The sequence below is a fragment of the Diadema antillarum genome, unplaced genomic scaffold (genome assembly GCF_040938485.1).
Source record: "Diadema antillarum isolate AM-2024a unplaced genomic scaffold, OU_Dant_1.0 seq00001823_RagTag, whole genome shotgun sequence".
Classification (NCBI taxonomy): domain Eukaryota; kingdom Metazoa; phylum Echinodermata; class Echinoidea; order Diadematoida; family Diadematidae; genus Diadema; species Diadema antillarum.
Window position 1 is genome coordinate 20,593 of NW_027272497.1, and position 15,100 is coordinate 35,692.

Consider the following 15,100-nt stretch of genomic DNA (forward strand, 5'->3'; position numbering starts at 1 on the left):
CCAAAGCGTATGATACAGTGTATATCTTTTTATCTAAAAACAACGACAACAACAAAAGCAATTCCTCGTGAATTTTACCGTATCTTTCAATTATTTATCATTTTCCGGCCAAAACGCTTCGGTGAAAATGCTGATACCACGCCAATGTCGCTTTATTTCCCTCCAACAATATAAGATAATGCAAAAACAATGTACTGGTACACTACGATACAATATAATGAATGATATTGTAAATGAACAGAGTGATTTTTGTTTAAAACTGATGTATTTGTTGATAGGGTAGTATAAAAACAGTATAGATAATCCCTTTTATGAGGAACTTTAGATATGATAACGGTACATTGGTCTAGATAAAGAATAAGCGCACCGCGTGACAGCTGTGGACATCATAACCCTTTGGATATCGTCGCTTGCCCGGAAGAAGGGAACGAGCGCGCGAATACGCGTAAAAAATAGATTTCGAGAAAATCGCAATTTAAAGTTTCAATTGACTATATCTTTGATATTTGAATATCAATACTGCTGAAAATTCACAAGTGAACAGATAATATTCCAATTTGGTACTAGCTAAAGTGGCTATAATGAATAATCTACAAATCTTATGATATTGCTTATGATCTTACCTCATGCAGGTCTTTTCTCGAAATCTATTTTTACGCGTATTCGCGCGCTCGTTCCCTTCTTCCGGGCAAGCGACGATATTCCCTTCGCTGCCCTGAACAAAGACTAAGCGCACCGCGTTTACAACAGAACACCTGTGGACATACAGAAGGCAGTGTTTTTCTTTGTATAGCGGTTTAGCTTCGATTCAGAAGTATAGGGATATAAAAACGAGACCAAATTGGTTAAAAATTCATTTATTATGACTAAGCTACTCATTTGGAAATGCTATCATAGCTTGATAAGCATATCTATGCCCGACAAACAAACTGACACCAAAAGGGTTGTGCCACCTCAGATGGTACCAACAACCCATTTTTCGGGTCTTGGCCCATGGACTACATGGACTAAAGGGAATTCTTGTTCCCTCGCCATGTCCTTTGTTAGTCACATTAATATGACAAAAACATGCAAGTTATGCTGAGTCGAGGGAAAGGTACATTCCAGTGTCTTTTTTTAAAACATTTCAGTACTTTAGCAATGATTGACAGATGAGGTCATCTGAGAAATATTGGTTTGGAACGATTTTTTGTGGGCGTTCCCAAGTTATCTAAAGAAAAATAGAAGAAAAAAAATTAAAAGTATATGGAATGTTTCTAAATATTCGTTTCACCGCAAAAGTGATGTTGAGGGTGTCATGAATCAACACAAAGCAACATGCATTTGGATTTCAGGGGCCCTTTAAGGGGTGCATGGGTTCATTAAGGTCACTAAAAATCACATGACTGGATGACTATATTGTTTTCTCAAGGATCCTCCTTCGATTCTAGATTGTTTATCCAGGACTTCAGCCCCGGCACCCATGATACCAAAGTTCATTGGCAATATTTGAACATGATCATTGCATTTTCTTCTTGAAAATTACTCCGGGGACAGTAAACAATGTTGACAAGATCGGAAGTGATAAGCTATGTCGGAGTCTGCCTATTACCTGCTTTACAGAGTATAAGGTTTATGACCAGTTGTAAAACGGCAAATGGAATCAACGGACACACATTGTTAGAAGGTGGCCTGATTTATAGCCCGTTTTGTCAAAGTTTATTTGAGGCGTTTTGACTCCAAATTTTGTAGCGAATACATAAAGCGGTTGTCATGTCAGGATATGCATACTCGCGTTTACTATACCTAAGGGCCTATTCTTAATACGTCTGAGACATGAGCGAGCATAAAAGGGCATTCCAGACGATTTTCGTAATTTCGCATCTTGTAGTACATAAATCAACAGCTCCATTTATGGACTTGTGGAATTCATTGTGGCCCTTGAGCAGAGAAACCAATAATATGAAAATCTTAAACAAACTTCACTGAACAGTGTTGATGACATAGGAGCCTCACATATTTCAGAAATATAGCAGTGTAATTTCATTACAATACCGCTTGCTTAACAAGTTCACCTGTGTAGAATCTATGCATGCATTCTTCTTATGTTCTACTTCCTTGAGCCCCAACTCATGCATTCTTACGGTGAGGCTGCCATGTCATCATCCTTGTTCATTGCAATTTTATTTTGAAAACATTATTTATTCCTCATCCGAGTCACTATGAATTCTGAAACTCTGTACTCAGTATAACTTATTTATAGTTGTTTAAATGTATAAGTTTGAAAATCTTGCGGAGGTCCCCTTCATTACTTGTACACCCGGTGAAGGAGGGGCCGTGGGGGGGGGGGGGATAGAATAGACACACCATGACTCTTCAAGACCCGCCTCTACTCATTCCTCGTCCCAAGGTCGTAGTCAATTTGTTGCCCTCCGTGATCTTTCGACACTGGATTTCCAAAAGTCGGCCGAGGTTGGAAGATATCGACATTGTCAAGAACATGACCGCGAGACACGACCAGATACTTAATTCACCACTCTGCACATATTTTTTTTTCTTTTTCTCTCTCTCTTCTTTCCCCACTCGCATGCAAATGCTGATTTCGATGGCAAATTGCCAATCTCTGCGTATATGTTTCTCTTTGTCTACAGCGGACTGCCATCATTACCCAGCGCTTTCTTAAGGATGGCAGACTCCTCCATTTTTTTCTTTCTCCATTATGGAGGTGCCGATTTCTTTGATTTCATTGTATTTTCTAAACACTTTAATGATTATCGTTTAATGTTGTGAATTCATTATGCACTTTTTTGTTCAAAATGCACTGTATTTATCGTACTTTATGTATACTTGTCATATGGAAAAAATGCAAAAATAAAATCAAACTTAGTGATTCTGAAAACAGAACATTTTCTGGTGCACCAGTCCATTCACCTTACCCAAACTGTGCCTGCTGAAAACGAACTGATTTTCCATCTAGTATCATTTAAAAAAAAAAAACCCTTAATTCTTTGTGCCCTCATCGTACCTACTTGAAAAGAACTGATTTCCTTTGTAGTAGGCCCTATCACAATAAACTGAAGGTGTGTTTAAATTTAATTATAGGGAATATACGTCTCCCCATGCAGAATTGAAGAGGACACTATCAATACATTGGAAGTGGGCTTAAAGTTATACCAAAACTTAATTGACCCTCTGCACCAAATGTCATTATATAACGCTGAAAAAGGTTTTCATTGGCAGCGGATCCATATTAACTTAACCGTTGTTGGATTTCATAATTCATGATTTCATGTAATGCCCCTTGACGTATTTTCTATCAAAATACACGCACAGCTTTTTTAATCAAAAGAGTTTTATCCAATCCACTCGTGTCTCTCTTTGCCAATCGCTCATCTTTTTAGTGTCGATCGGTCGATTATTATCATCGTGAGTTGATCGATTACATGGTCGCGGCGTTCTTGGCCTCTACCGCTGTAAAGAGTGTACGCATTGTAAATCGTGTCGTACGCAACGACGCCGTCATTCGCCCTTCATTCGACGATCCGCGGAGGACGTATCAGGAGCCAGGGAGGAAAGATGCCCGGGAATAAGCGGCAGGTTATCGTCATCGGAGGTGGCATTAGCGGTAATGATACTGTCATTATGTTTTTGCTCCGGATTGATCATTATTGAGTTTGTTGGTGTGGTTTTGAGCCCGTATAATTCTGAACTTTGAGGCGAGAATGGACAGAGTTGTAGACAGAGAGGGAGAGAGGGAGCGTGAGCAACAGCGAGGTTCCCTGTCCCCACTCGTTGAGTTTGATTTGCAAGCACCTCGACTCCAAGGGTTGATGGACGAAGTATAAAGTGTAACACTGTATCGCATCCAGGTAGATTGATTACGAGTAATGAGGAAAGCGTTCCTCTTATACGACCAATATTATTAGTCAATCTGTGTTCCCTTGTTTTCTTTGAGAATAATAAATTTTGTGACATTTTCTCTTTTTCTTGGGTGGGGGGGGGGGGGGTATGAAAAGTGCCAAGCTATCATTCATCACTTTATATAGTGACTATTCAGTTCTCGTTGTGCTTACAAGATGAAAAGCTGTAGATTTAAGACATTGAAGAATGCGAGAATGCTTACGAACTCGATCTCATATAAGTATGTGATTAGAAATAAGTAAAGAGATATATCTTTTTATTTATTGTTTGTTCATAATCATGAATTCCAGGGTTGATGAAAACACTCTTCCTTTTTAATGCATTCCTTTAATTGTTGATTAATGAGGTTGTATAGTTGCTCAAAGAATTAGGGTATAATTATTTCACTATCAGTATGTTCCCCCCCCCCCAAAAAAAAAAAAAATACAATCAGATTTTCGAATTGATAACACCCAATGGGGATTATGATTGACCTGTCTAAATGCTACTTCAGGGTCCTAAAATATAACATCTTAGCTCTATTTTGCAGAAATTCCCATTCAATTTGGTTAAGCGGTCACAGAGAAATGTAGATTGTTGTAAAGCATGTCATGAGCCTGATTCTTTAAATTTTAGCACTTCGATGCTGTGTGTGAATACAATAGACAGAACTTGGAGGGAAGAGATTCCTAACATCTTCTACAAAATTCCTTATTTCTATTTGACCACTGAAGCAAATCGAATGGAATTTTCTGTAAGATGTGAGCAATGAGTTATAGTTTCATACCCTGAATTTGTATTTAGATTGATTTACTATTTCTAAAGATATCACGCTGAGGGTCCCATTTTGATTCTTTTTGGGATATACGGTATTGAGGGTGCTCGTGGACAGCATCTTCGTATGTATATTGGCAAATGCGACTCACTGAAATGAATGTGATTACAGTCAATATTAGTTTGTTTTGGTGTTTTGATTAAGTGAAAACGTATAGGCCTACAAATAGCATAGATTGCTTTACTTATTTCTTGATTGATTTGTAAAACCTCGCGACCGAGCTCAAACAATAGGCTCCTAAACATAAGAGAGGTAATAGTTATGCTTGTATGCATCCGAGAATGAGAGAAAACATATCTTTCCTGCTTGGGAGACTATTGGACGAAAAGATTTTTTTTTCGTTTTGAATTGACTTAAATATTATATTACTAGATATGACCCCCCAAAAAATGTATTTCTACCGAAACATTTCCTTGTAAGACTCACATATTTTCACCACTTGCGCTTGAAAACTTGCAGTCGACTTTATGAATGACGATTCCGTCTGACATTAGCCTTTTGGCAAGGCCGTCTCGCTGAATGTTGAAGAGAGCCCTGCCGAGTGTCGCGTTTGGCTGGGCTCGCTTTGCTCGCCCGTTACAGCGAGAAGGCCTTAACAAAAGGCCAGTCTGACGTAAGTTTAAGAGATCCTGCTCGTATGGTCTGTGCCGCTTCTGACACCCCTCCCCCACTTTTCCATTTCATAAAATGATGATGACCAGTGATAGATGACAGGCGTGTCTTCAATCTCCGAGAACCTAAACATGTAGGGCCTATCAGAGATATCTCATCTCGCTTTCCCTTTTCATTCATTCTTTCTCTCTCTGTCTCTCTCTCTCTTCCCTTCTTCCTTTCTGTAATACTATTGTTTAATTCTTTTCACATGATGCTGAACAAAGTGCATACGGCGTAGTAATTTATTGTTCGCAAGTCATAAGGTTCTGTAGAATTCTTTGGCCAAATTCCGTTACTCATTGCAGAGAATATTACATTGTAAGATATAAGATAATTCACTGATAAGGAATACAGTTCCTGGTGATGATTGACGCGTTTACAATACCGGAGTTGCATTATTTGGTGGCTACCTGTAAACTGTCCTTTTTGATGTATCTTAAACAAGTATGACATCAAGCATTTTACTAGCTACTTTCTGATTCTTACAACTGTCACGGACAATCACAAAATTAATGGAACACCGTACAATTCTTTTGCTATGTTGATTTAAGATGTTTGAAATGTTGTTATCATCATAGAGATAAGACATGGCTTTCTAATGGTTATTCGAGACTTTAACAATCATCATCCAGGCACCTACCCATATATAATCTAAACGCAGGGCAAAGGTTTGCACCCTACGACCCAGGGTCTACAGCAAGCACAAAATGACGATCATCAAATAATGTCTAATGCGCTCAGTACATGCAGTAGATGACTATGAAGTGTGATTATACTGGCAGCTATAGATCCGCGACGCTAAACCAAAATAGATAAATAAGATTAAAAACAGAGAAATGAATAATTAATGATGATAGAGCTCACGTTGTCAAAGCCTGGAGGAGGCGCGTCAGCTATCTAAAGCTGCCTCATTACTCCCACAGAGCAGACATTCAAATTGATGGGACACGCCCAACGGAGATGACGTAGAAACTCCTACGCCCATAGTTTTCTTTTTTTTTTAAATACCATAGTCTGCGTTCGGCTTTGGAAAATACCAGGAAAAAAAATAAATGTCTGTTGCGTCTCAGTAACAGAAGAAAAAGTGTTAACCGTATAACAACGGTCGCTTGTGGTGTACCATCAGTAAGTATGAATTGCATTAAAACATGTTATTTAGAGGTGATATTAGTCGCAAAGTGGTATTTGATAATAAGAGTTATATACGTTTCAAAAAGAAACCATACATGTGGTGTTCCTGAATGTTAAATTTTTGTAAGGCCTTAGCATTACAAAGTATGTTACATAATAGTCATGAGGCAACTCTTCGTGTATCGTAACAGACGGGTGCCAAAGCTTGCTTTAACAGTTTTGGTCTCTTTTATTCGAAGGGATGGTTCTTCTACAATTTTTTATGACTAAGTTTTGAACATTTCCAAGAAAACATTCTTATTGTTGTTGATTTTTTTTTGCCAGTGTATATGTGTGATTGTTTGTTTGTTAGCAATGTTACTAAAACAAAAAAAAAAACCCTGAACGGAATAATATATTGATAACATTTTCAGGATAGGTCCATTGTCGAAGAAGAAACATGTAATTAGATTCTGGTCGATAATAAAGTCATGACTCTGATCCAGCAGGTTTTGTTCTGCTGTTGTTTATTTGGGTTTTTTTTTCTGTAAGGATGCATGCACAGGTCTAGGGTGTTAGGGATCCTATACAGATCGCCTTTGCGCCTAATTGCTTCTATGGTAACGTTTGTCTCACTGTTTTTGTACTCAAAATAACGTATACACGTTTGAACGGATTCGTTCTTCTCTTTGTTGTTGATATTGTTGTTATCGGTGTTGTTGTTGTTGTTGTTGTTGTTAGTGTTGTTGTTGGTGTTGTTGTTGGTGTTGTTGTTGGTGTTGTTATTATTGTTGTTGTTGTTGTTTATGAGATTACTGAATTATAGCATTGTTCCGGTAAAATAACAGAGGTTAAGTCATTATTGTCAAGCAAAAACAAAAAAGCAGAAACAATTCAAATATTGATGCGTGCAAATCGTCTCTGTTATTACCATAATATATTTTCGAGTGTATTCATGAGAGTTTCCCCTTTTGCTGGGATTATTATCATGTTCGTTGATGTCGCCATAAATTGGGGCTTATTATTGTGCCACCATAAACATTGAATCTTCCACTACTGTAGGAGTGGATGTAACAATATTCGAGAATCAGATGATCGATTTGTAGTATGATATTTCCCTTGATTAGTCGAAAGAAGTTGATGGGGATGGGAGCTAAAAGTGAGAAAAGCGGGAAGCCCATAATGACTGTGACTTAATGGCGTACGGTGAAGACCTGTAGGATGAAGGAGATAGAGAAAATGGGCGCATCGAGTTAAATACTCTCTATTCACAATGCGAATTTAATTACGAGCGAAACGCTAATGAGGACGGGCGAGAAAAGAGGACGAACCTACGGGGCAAGATGAAATCCTTACGCAATGCCGATCGTCCCTAATTAGGGAGTTGGGGGTAAGGACCTTTATTAGTCTTCGTGCAGAGCCGGCATTTAGGTCCTTGGAAACTACCAGGGACGGAAACGAATGTATTAATCTACGAATATTATGTTCGTGTGTTTGTGTGTATGTGTGTGTGTGTGTGTGTGTGTATGTGCGTGTGTGTGTGTGTGTGGGTGTGTGTGTTTGCGTGCGTACAAAAAGAAACACATAATAGACAGACGGAAAATAATGAGAGGGAAGGAGGGAGGAGGGGTGAGAAAGAAAAAGAGGGACGATGTACTGATTACGGGCTAATTCATGGCAATGTAAGATAGCATACACGTATATGTTCAGGTAAAGGATACAGACAAAATTATAACGCTCAAGAAAACAAAAAGGAAAACAGGTTAACATGCCAATTTATGACAAACACTCTTTTTTTAGACAATAATGACAAGTCACCCAGCATACCTGTATGCGCGTATAGTTACCTTCATTTTTCCTGTGTTCAAGAGGGGCTGTGTGCGACTGGCCATACGTTATGTTTTATCGCGATTGAAATGACTCTCAACAGTTACATATTGCCTGTACCAGACGTTCGTGTCCATTGAGTTTTTGTCAATGTGGCATAATCGTATGTCTATAGTCATATCAGTCATTTGCGAGAATGAATTGCTGAATATGAATAAAGGCCGAGATAGTGGATCGCACGTAGGTTTGTTTGACTAAGACGTAGACGAACTGCGATAACACAGTACTAGACTATTCCCATCAATTAATGCTTTCATATCACGTGACGAATGACGTGACTTATCTTACAGCATTGCCATTGTCGGAAGACCAGAAGCAATTTCCAAACATGACGCAGATTATATTTCGGCTCTCATGAATGAAATCTTCATAATCTTGATAGATAGCGAGGATTTGGGTGGGGGAAGACTCAAATTGTAGTCGACGTAGGAATTGCATGTTTGAATGACTTATTAATTACTCTCATATTTCTATAAAGTATATAAAAAATGCTACAAAGCGCATCATTCATAATCACATTAGATTTGAATTAGCAAAACGCAGGTAGATCTGCTTTAATAAAGTTTTTTTTTTTGAGTAGCATTCAGCAACCAAAAAATTGTGGCAAACATTGACAATCGCCGACCAAGCCCCGAAATTCTGTCGGTATTAGTTTCCGATCGGTTGTCGAGCACCTTCCGAACTTTTTGCGAACATCACAAGATCTAATAATTAATAGGAGTTAGCCCGCATAAGGCTTGGAAAATAGTCGGCAGCTAGTCGGCAGCTGGTCGGCAGCTGGTCGGTAGCTGGTCGTCGATTGGTCGGCGACTAAACAGTGCTAAATGGAGACCACTTCCTATCTGTCGTCGATTGGTTGCTGATGTCCGTTTGGCGCTCGGCAACCATTTTGTTACAGGATTACACAGTCATGAATAGCACTATACAAGTATTCGTATTCTACATGCTGAAAATGATTTGTTAGCATGGTTCTGCTCAAACAAGTCCAGGTCATGTATTTGCTGATTGATCAAATGGGGACAAAAATGGTGCGGCATGGGCGAGGCTATGGATATCAGGGAGGGTAGTGTTTGGGGAGTGGGATTCTCATAGCAGAGAAAGAAGGGCATGGGGAGACCGTGTTTCTCATCTCCTGATGGAACCTCCCGTGTTCCATGAACTGTTGCAGAGGTAGATTTTATTCGCATTTACCACATGATTATGTTATATACGTGTATACTTCACATGAGAGCGTGATACATGACTTGAATCGGTAGAAGTTCCGTGGATGATAGTTATTTGAAGAAGCAAGGTGTTATGCATATTCGTGTTAATGTTTTTGTCCGGTTTCTATCTGCATATACTTGACAAAGGGAAGGTACAATTCTTGTAGAGTCCTCCATCGTAAAAACACACAACCCAATATCGTGCTTACTAATTTTCTTCGTTTGGTGAGCAAAAGTTGGTACCTGTGACAATAGCACAGAAACAATTTATCATGTTCATCTGGTATTCTAGACCACAGTATACACTGGGTTACATAATATACTTGTAGAATATGAAAATGTGGAAAGAATAGAAGCTAAGTGGTGTCCATACCGAATACTTGCCCAGCACAATACATGACTGACGGCAACTCAGGGAAAGATTTTGAAGCAGATGGGATCCCCCCCCCCCCCCACACACACACTTCATTGGTGATAGTAAATGACATATGTCACCATCGAATGCCCTCAGAACTCAGTATAAGTACAATCATAGCTACAAAGGGGTTTTTCATCATTCGGCAGGGTGTCGTTGATTGATGCCTACTACATTATAACAACAGTGTTAAGTTTATAATGTGTGGACGTTGTCGCTATGGGTCAGCACCTGACCGTCGTGTCTTCAACCAGGCGGACGTCAACACGGTCAAAACTCCACCAAATATTGATAGTGTCCTGTCACACAGGATCCTATAGTCAGAGGCGTCTGACAAAGATTCTGCTATAGGATCGAAAAATCAGCCCTTTTGACCCCATTTTACTCCACTGGCTGTAGGACAAGCATTTTTTCAGCAGCTTTTTTTGCTCGTTATTTAAAAAAAGATATAGTGATATAATCTGACGACTTGGCAAATGGTTGCCTGTCCGTCTTTAAGCAAAAAATAAAACGGTCGGCAGTGGTCGAAAATTGTTCGGCAATTGTCCGGCAACTGCTTGCCAACCAAAAATGTTCATACCAAGGACCAGAAATCATTGAAGACCTGCCTTAAAGAGGGAAAAATGGTTTTCGACGCAACAAATAAAACCTGTAGCCGTCGATAAAGCCCATCCGTGACCGGTCGCCGAAATCTGAAAACCATTTACCGCCTTCCAAAAAAGTTTTTACGACCTCTTACAACCAACTGCCTACCTGCGATTTCAGAGGTTGTAGAATGGTCGACAACCGGCCATGGCATATGTGTGACCGGGACTGCAATAGTTATGGTCAATCTTTTTTTTTACATTTCCACTTTAAGACAGTAGTCAGCGATTCATGATTCCATAGGAAACATGAAAAGTAGAACTATTACCTTTGTCATATCTGTCCTTAACTGTCTCTTCGTTTTAAGTTTCTTATCTCCTATAAGTTTCATGAAAACAGCATTCTGCTGCATACCCTCTCAACCTCCTCTTTGTTTTGTTCTTCTTGCTGGTGTTGGGATTAGAATGGACAGTAAAAAGGTGTATCATATTATATTACATACATATATTTTTGTATTTACAGTTGTTTTATTCTCGATACCAAACACGAGACCATCTGGTCTATTTAAATTTCTTCTCTCGTAAATTTCTACAAGTTTCGTGAAACCAGCATTCTACACTTATCCCCATTCGATCCCTGTACTATAGTTGATTTTTTTTTTAATTTCTTGCTGGGATGGAGATGTGTTGTGAGATGGGCGTATATCACATACAACATAACTTTATATGATAATATATTGACGTATAGGTTTGTAATATTTATATTACAGCAATAATTTGAACCTTAGCTGTGAATTATGCTTAACCTAGCTATATACAGTCAGGAATCCAACCGAAAATGAAACAGCAGAAACACTGTCTAACAGTCTAATGGACTCTGGAACGCAACCAGTATCAGTTACCTGTCATCATGAAGTCATGTCACGTGTACTCACAGACATGCCATATCAGCATATCCCACCTCTTACCGCCATATGTACTGTGTTCTCAACATCAAGTGTTTACATATATTCTGTTGACCTACATGACGTTTTCCTTTTTGATTGGGGGAGCAGTGTTACATTTATGTAAGTTTTCATTGGAAGAGGGTCTACACGGAGGTGGTGAGGAACAGACCGAGAGGTTTTAAAGAGAACTAAAATATGAAAAGCAAACACTAAAACGTGTTTTTTTCTTTTTACAACAAGTGAAAAAATGATATCAATTTAATTGACTTATTTGCGTGAATTACAGCAACTTTCAAACAATGAAAAGATGGAGCATATTTTATTTAGGCCTACGTGACATACAATTGACTGACAGAATATAACATACAAAAATAACGAAATTATGGTGAAGTTGCAGTGATTTGTTTTATTAGTGTATAGAACTTTCAGAAATGCCAAGAGAATATAAACTGGTTTGGTTCCATTAGTATCGTTTTCTGTAAATTATTGAATATCATGATGATAATTCTGTGCAACAAAACGCCCACCATAGGTATGGCGTTCAAGGCTCTATGAAGACTGGCCATGTGTTGTCGTTGGGTTGAGTTTTTTTTTTTTAATTACGTTTCTACACATCTCACTATGAACATCCATGAAATGCTAAACATATAAGCGAGAGGGTAATTATCACTGGACGGAGAGTTCACGATTTCTCCCTTAATTACTCACGTATCCATTTGCTAGATTACAAACAATACTGTACTTAATACCCGGGCTTAATACCTTTGTTCAATTGACTTTGTGTTATATAAAGTTTATGTATTATGTTTATGATTATAATGCAGAAATAATCAATCAATCAATCAATCAATCAATCAATCAATCAATCAATCAATCAGTCTCCTCGTCGAATGTCTGAACATAATTATTACCCCATCCATGCCAATGAAACGTCAAGCCAAAAAAGCCTTCCACTTTAATATCTTTCCACAATCCTCCTCACATGCATGCAGAAGTAATTGTATGGACCGTACCACGAACTATAAGGACAATACCGAAGCAAAAGTTCCTTGGTTACTGGTTCTTGTTTTCAGTCTTTTGTTTTGTTTTTGTTTTGTTTTTGTTTTTCACTTTTTGACTACTTCATAAGCCCCTGGGTGTCACTGGTGCTCTGTGTATGGTTCACACTTTGTATCCAGTCCATCTGAAAGACACTTGAGAAGCGTGGAATGATTATTAACATTTGACACGATGTGAACTGGTTCACATGAAGAAAATATGATTACGACTTTATTGTACAAGTTCATCGAAGGGGTTCTGCTGTTGTCTGCGTATCAGAATGCCTATAGTTGTGACCCGCCGTGTACATAAAACATGACACCACGCAATGCCAACGTATAGAAGTCGTAAAATTTTGTTTAGCACAGCAGCAAATATGACATCTTTGATATTATGAACTTGCCGCATTTCTGATCAACATATTATGTCTAATAGTCAACTTTAACGAGCAGTGCTACCAGTACCAAAGGCGTAGAATTACCAGAAAAGAGAAGAAAAACGTTTCTTTCACTCTAGACAGTATAACAAGCATGACAAGCTAGGACACGTCGTTTTGTTTTGTTTCGTTGATTTTGTGGAATGACCTAAAATGAGATTACTCAATGGTCATGATACAAAACGTAACAAGGAGTGTTGAACATCTGTAAGCAGTAAAGAAAAAAATAGCTGTTAACAACTTTGTTGTAGTTAATGACTTCTCAAATTTACTAGTCGTTAAATGTTCTTTTTATAAGGATTTGTTCCTGAGAATGAACAAAGGCAAAATCTGAAATGATTCTTACATTCAATGCTTCGGGTCCGTGTCAATAGAAGGACTCACAGACATCCAATGCTTGTAGCCTTTGGGTGTGTCATAATAGCTTCTCACAAACTAAATTGATAAAGTCATTGCCAAATATAGAACTGTGCTTTGAGCAAATAAAGAACATGAAAGCAGAATCACGACACAGACGGCTGCAAAACTGTCCATAATTTTACCCATCGTTTGCAAGAGTTCTAACCTAAAATAAGGTAGCTGGAAGAGGCACACTGAAAATTGTTCATAAAAAAATCCGCTTTAAAATTATAATCTATGTCACCCTCTAGTTTAATGTAGCAATATTTTATCATGTCTAAAAAATGCATAAATTCTATGTATTCTTTCGACATAATAAAATTTTAGAACACAAGCAAACACCAATCATACTATTTTTGTCTTTGTCATCCACGAGAACTGTGGAAGGCAACTACAAGACAAGGAGACTTCTTTTTATCACACCAGTTTTCTTGGCCCCATTGCTAGAAACTCGACTTGCGATTGAACACGCACCTTTTCATCGAACACATGTATCGCCCGCAAATTGCGTTTGATCTTTGCGTTTCTTTGCCGAAAGAGACTTGCGTTCGATTTTTGAGTTGGGTTGAAATGCAATGTTTCTAGCAAAGGGGCGCAGGAATGTCTTATATCACACATCTGAATGTCGTATTTCACCCATGCACTCCTTAAAAGAAAACATGAGAAAGGAAAAGGCCTCTCGCTAAACGTTTCCTTTCCGGCGTACTGTTAACCTTTCTACCCACCAGTTCAAGATTTAATTCTCTTTCTCCATTGCTGTCTCTGTCTGCCTCTCTCTCTCTCTCTCTCTCTCTCTCTCTCTCTCTCTCTCTCTGTCTCGCTGCGAAAACTTCAATGTTTAGGTTATAATCATGGCACTCCGTCCAACAAGGTATCCCCAAATTGAACGTACAGTATGCACCATGAAAAAAAAAAATTATTCCTGATATATGTTGAGAGAGAAAAAATGCATATCTGTAGCCCTACATCTAAACACAAATAGATAAATGCATTAAGCAATATAGCTTTATATGTATATATATACAGTATATATATACATATACATATATGTATACATATACATATATATATACACGTGTATATGTATATATATATATATATATATATATATATATATTTATATATATATATATATATATAATTATCATAAAACAGTAGAGAATTCAATAGGCTGGAAAGTGTTGTTTAATAGTGACTTAGCTGAACAATCTGTTTCAGTCGAAGCCTCGACAGGAACATATGCTCCTATTTTGTAGTTGAACACTTTCAGCTATTGCCGTTCGCACTTTACCTGCTCTACATAATTGACTATAGAGTTTAAAAAGGGGCGGGGGGTACAAGAGAGAAACGTACGAGTGTATTGTGAATGTGATCTATGTACGAATACATTAACATTTCAATGGCAGCGGCCATGGTTATCCTGTACCATGTCGTAGCCTGTTAAGCTATTCTATTCTAGCCACACTCGCGGTGTCCAGTATGCAAGCTTGTTTGAAATCAGGATGTTGTCAATGCACCAGGACTGACTGGCTGGGAATATAAACCTTTCCTCCCATCATATCTCGTCTAGAATAACGCCATGGGCGAAAACATGAAGACAGAGGTTAACATGGGGTCACATAATGCCAGTTCTCGATCGGGCAGGACTCAATTCAATGCTTGGCAAACAGATACATCATTCTGAGATAGACGTTTATACGAGGTGACAGAG

At 38.4% G+C, this 15,100-nt stretch overlaps 1 protein-coding gene across 1 annotated transcript in view; it reads left to right on the top strand.

Annotated features, from left to right (window-relative positions):
* Positions 1-3,518: 3,518 nt before the first annotated feature.
* Positions 3,519-15,100, top strand: part of LOC139712584 (amine oxidase [flavin-containing] B-like) — a 30,946-nt gene continuing 19,364 nt past the window's right edge. Inside the window, exon 1 of the mRNA XM_071624392.1 lies at positions 3,519-3,604. Within this exon, the coding sequence (XP_071480493.1) occupies positions 3,556-3,604 (49 nt within the window). The 5' untranslated portion in view covers positions 3,519-3,555. The remainder of the gene's footprint in view (positions 3,605-15,100) is intronic.